This window comes from Cyprinodon variegatus, unplaced genomic scaffold (genome assembly GCF_000732505.1).
Source record: "Cyprinodon variegatus isolate N-32 unplaced genomic scaffold, C_variegatus-1.0 Scaffold1062, whole genome shotgun sequence".
NCBI lineage: Eukaryota > Metazoa > Chordata > Actinopteri > Cyprinodontiformes > Cyprinodontidae > Cyprinodon > Cyprinodon variegatus.
This window is the reverse complement of record NW_015151515.1, coordinates 84,803-88,710: the sequence shown is the minus strand read 5'-3', so window position 1 is coordinate 88,710 and position 3,908 is coordinate 84,803. Positions and strand designations below refer to the sequence as shown.

The window sequence follows — 3,908 nt, the reverse complement described above, 5'->3', positions numbered from 1 at the left end:
GGCAGATAGAGGGGAAAGATGCGTCACTCTGTCGCAAAATCGATAGTTTGCAATGCATGTTGGTAAACATGAATGCAAATTCATTTAAGGTCTCCTAAACCATATTCAAATAAAATGCATTTGAAACAAAGTGTGTTTCAGCAAACATTAATTTGATAGTTTATTTTTTGCATATTCATTTGTTTGAATTATCATACTGCAACCTGGAGTCTCATGCAAAGCTCTAAACTCAGTAAGTAGTTTTAACATTCGACATATGGATGAGATAAAGTTGGTAATTTTTCAATTAAATGTTTGAACTGCTGCAGCAGTCATACAGTTTTCTGCACTACTGAGAAGAATATTTAATATTATTTTATATATGTAATTTATATATTTTTGAATTTCCAAAAAAAATCTAATTTTACTTAAAGCTTGCATTATTGTATAATGAAAAGACACAGTTGTATACATGCTTATTCATCCTTTTTATTAAACCCACACAAAGGTTTTATTTGATGCAATTTTTAAATCAATTGAAAATAAAAAAAATAATTTCAAATAATACAAATTTTCTGTACAAGGAAAAGAAAAAACACTTGATAAAGTTTGTGAAAGTATTTATTATCGTTGGTACAGCTTGTTTTTACAGTATTTTCAGTCACTTAAAGACATTTGTTTTTGTTTTGTTTTTCTCTTTACGGTAAAGCTGATGCAAAACATTGACCAACATGCAAATCCTAAGAAGAGTTTTAAATATTCAGTACAGACACCCATTCAGCAAGTATAGAAAACCTAACAATATTCATAGCTTTAAAAAAAAAAAAACTTTTAAAAAATCCTACTTAACCTGATTTCCACTAACGTTGAGCTGGGTACACAAAGATGTAAAACATGTTCAGTCTTTTTTTTTTTTTTTTTATTAGAAGTGTTCCAGTTTATTTTAGATTGGTGTAAGTTAAGCAGCAGCTTCGCAAATGTGAGGTTCAATAAAACTGTCTATAATTTACTGAAAACATTTACTTAAAAATCTAAAAAACAAAAAAAATATATATATATATATATATATATATATATATATATATATATATATATACATTTACAAAAAAGGTAATCCAAATAAGGTTTCAATTCACAATTTCTGTAGGAGTCATACATCTGTCAAAAAAAATCTTTGTCTCCACCAACTTCCTGTATTTTCCTTCACTTCTTGTAAGAAAGAGGGGGCATATCGCAACGCCCCCTACTGTTTCTCTTGGGACATAGCGTAGAAACTTTAGTTTGAGAAGTTCTCCTTCTTTAGTGTCCAATACCCAATGCATAGTAAATATTTCAAAGCCTTAAAACATACTGTCAATACAAATACATAAAGTAAAGACACAACTTCTTTCAGGGTTTTTAGAATTAAAACTGAAATATTTGGACTAAAGTCATTATAATAAGAAAAAAAAAACACTGTACAAAAAAAACATATATTAGACACAAAATAAAATAAATTAATAGCTATTATTTTCACGTTCAAGTTATAGCCGGGTTTGCTTTATTCCCATGTGACTCATTACAATCATGAGCCTTTTGTGTTCCAGATCTTAGGTTTGTGTCATTCAATGAGATCCTGCAAAAAGCAAGAGCATAAAGACATTAGTACGCAAGTTAAAACATTACCTTTGACACACTGGTTAATGTAATAAAGAGAAAAAATGTCCTTAAACTACTCTTACCACGTCTGAGTCGTGCTGGCAGGCCGTACCGTTGCTGCTGGTGGCACTCTCCAGGTCTGCCGTAAAGCCATTATCTTCCTGAATGCGTAGGTTAGAAAAACGATACGCCGGCATCCTGCAGAAGCATCAATCACCTTTTACTCAATGTGTAAAGGTCGCATGGTGCAGGTGTGCATGTTCAACTTACCTGGTTCTATAAACCCCTCTTCTGACTGCAAGGAATGCAGAGATGATAGTCACCAGGACTACAACAGCTGCTCCTGTAGACACCAGGATCAGGACAAGCCTTTCTTTCTGGAAGATATATTATAGAATACTTAATATAACAGAACTGCAGAAAAAAAACAGTCAGAAAACTAGTAAGAGGGAAACTGTTCTCACTGGTGTGTCAAAATGTTCAACTGGAGATGTGGACACGGCTGAAGGGTCAAGAGTGGGTTTAACCCCGCATGGCCGGATGATTGTCTGCACCATATGCTGAGGAGTGAACCCACCTTCACACTTGTCACTCGGGACCTTTCGGTACCTGCGAATATTTTGAGAAAATAATATCTTTGATGAGCTTTACACAGGAGTTTATACATTTTAAAATAACATGGGCAGGATATACAAAAAAGAGAATCATATGTACAATGATATAACATAAAATAATACGTGATTTTCAGAATGTTTTGTAAAAAAAAAAAATGTGTCATGCCCCTCTGATTGAATATATATACATTTTATTCCAAAACACCTTTAGGTGGTTCTGAACAAATCAATTTTATGTGAAATTACTTTTTTTTTTCTTTTTTTTTTTTTGCCAAAAACAATTCAAGTTGGACTGAGAACAACTTTTTTTTCCAAGTCTACAATTTTATTAAATTAGATTTGGGTCAGGACTTTAACTGGGATACGCATGAATCTTCTATGGTATAAACCAGGAAGTTCAAACTTATAGTGTCTTTTGCCATAACTGCCAAGACAAAATTAATATAGGACCTAAAAATATAAAACAAAATAAAAAAAATATTTTTTTTGTAGAGCAGCATCGTTGTCCTTATCTGACCAGACAACGGTTTCCTTTCCAGGGCTTCCGGGGCTTATTGTTGGTCTATCCCTTCAAAATCCCAATAAAGTTATTGCAATTTGTGGTACTAACCTAAAAGCATGTGCAAAATTGAAGGCATATGACTATGCAGAGCACAGATATAACCTAAGAGGTGCATGAAAGAGATCCGCCACTTAAATAGATTGGATAATTACCCTGCTGTCAGAAGCTCATCCTCCTCTCCATCCAGACACATCTCAAAGCTTTTATTTGGAGTATTTGGCTGTCTCACACACTCTGAGGTGTTCACGTGACGAAAGTAACCATAGTCACTGTTTTCAAAGACAATAAGAGGTTTAGAAAAATGCATGCAACATGAAAGTCGTTTATAGGACCATTTAATACATTTAACCCCCTTTTGAGGTTTTTAAACAGTTTGACATACCATAAGTAGTCCTCTCTGGTGCACGGACAGGGGCTTTGCTTTTTTTTAACCACAAAGCTTCGCCCATTTCTGCACACAGACTGCTTCTTCAGTCTCCTATAGGTCTCCTTCATGCCAAGAACACAGCCGTTTCTCTCAGAGTCCCCTTTGTTTGTAGAGTGAGCCAGCCACTCTTCATAATCCTTTTTGCTACCTGATAGTGAATCAAATAAAAACCAATGAGTGCACATATCACTAATGTTTCCTTGTATGATTATATAATGAAAAAAGTTGAACATGAAAAAAACTGAAGTACAGTAGAGGATCTGTGATGCTGGGAGCCTTTCTGTTAGTAACTCTTAAAAAAAGTCCTTTTAAAAACTGAAAAAGGTCTAACTTTTAGGCAGTACAAATACTTCGTTACTTTACTTAAGTACACCTTTTTTAGGTATCTATACTTTACTCCATTACTTATTTTTCTTCCTACTTCTAACTTCTATCTATTACATTTTCACACAAGTGTCTGTGCTTTCTATTCCTTACATTTTTAAAACAAACGTTTCTCATTACTCTTAGCTTCGGTTTAATGTTTATAAATATTAATTTCATGTCATTTGCGTCATCCAATGCAGATCCTTGGCGCCATCCACATCTAGTGAAAACTAGTGTCATTGGATGAGTCATATCATGCAAACACTCATTGGTTAGCTAAAGGAAATCATCAGAGGGAAGCAGGTGTTCTTCAAACTGCAAA

The 3,908-nt window shown here is 33.7% G+C and overlaps 1 protein-coding gene across 1 annotated transcript in view; it reads right to left on the bottom strand.

Annotated features, from left to right (window-relative positions):
* Positions 1–1,049: 1,049 nt before the first annotated feature.
* LOC107101171 (sortilin-like) overlaps positions 1,050–3,908 on the bottom strand; it is an 18,674-nt gene continuing 15,815 nt past the window's right edge. Inside the window, exons 16-21 of the mRNA XM_015399966.1 lie at positions 3,176–3,368; positions 2,946–3,062; positions 2,082–2,226; positions 1,888–1,994; positions 1,701–1,815; positions 1,050–1,594 (exon numbers count right to left, since the gene is read on the bottom strand). Coding sequence (XP_015255452.1) covers positions 1,580–1,594; positions 1,701–1,815; positions 1,888–1,994; positions 2,082–2,226; positions 2,946–3,062; positions 3,176–3,368 — 692 coding nt within the window. The 3' untranslated portion in view covers positions 1,050–1,579. The remainder of the gene's footprint in view (positions 1,595–1,700; positions 1,816–1,887; positions 1,995–2,081; positions 2,227–2,945; positions 3,063–3,175; positions 3,369–3,908) is intronic.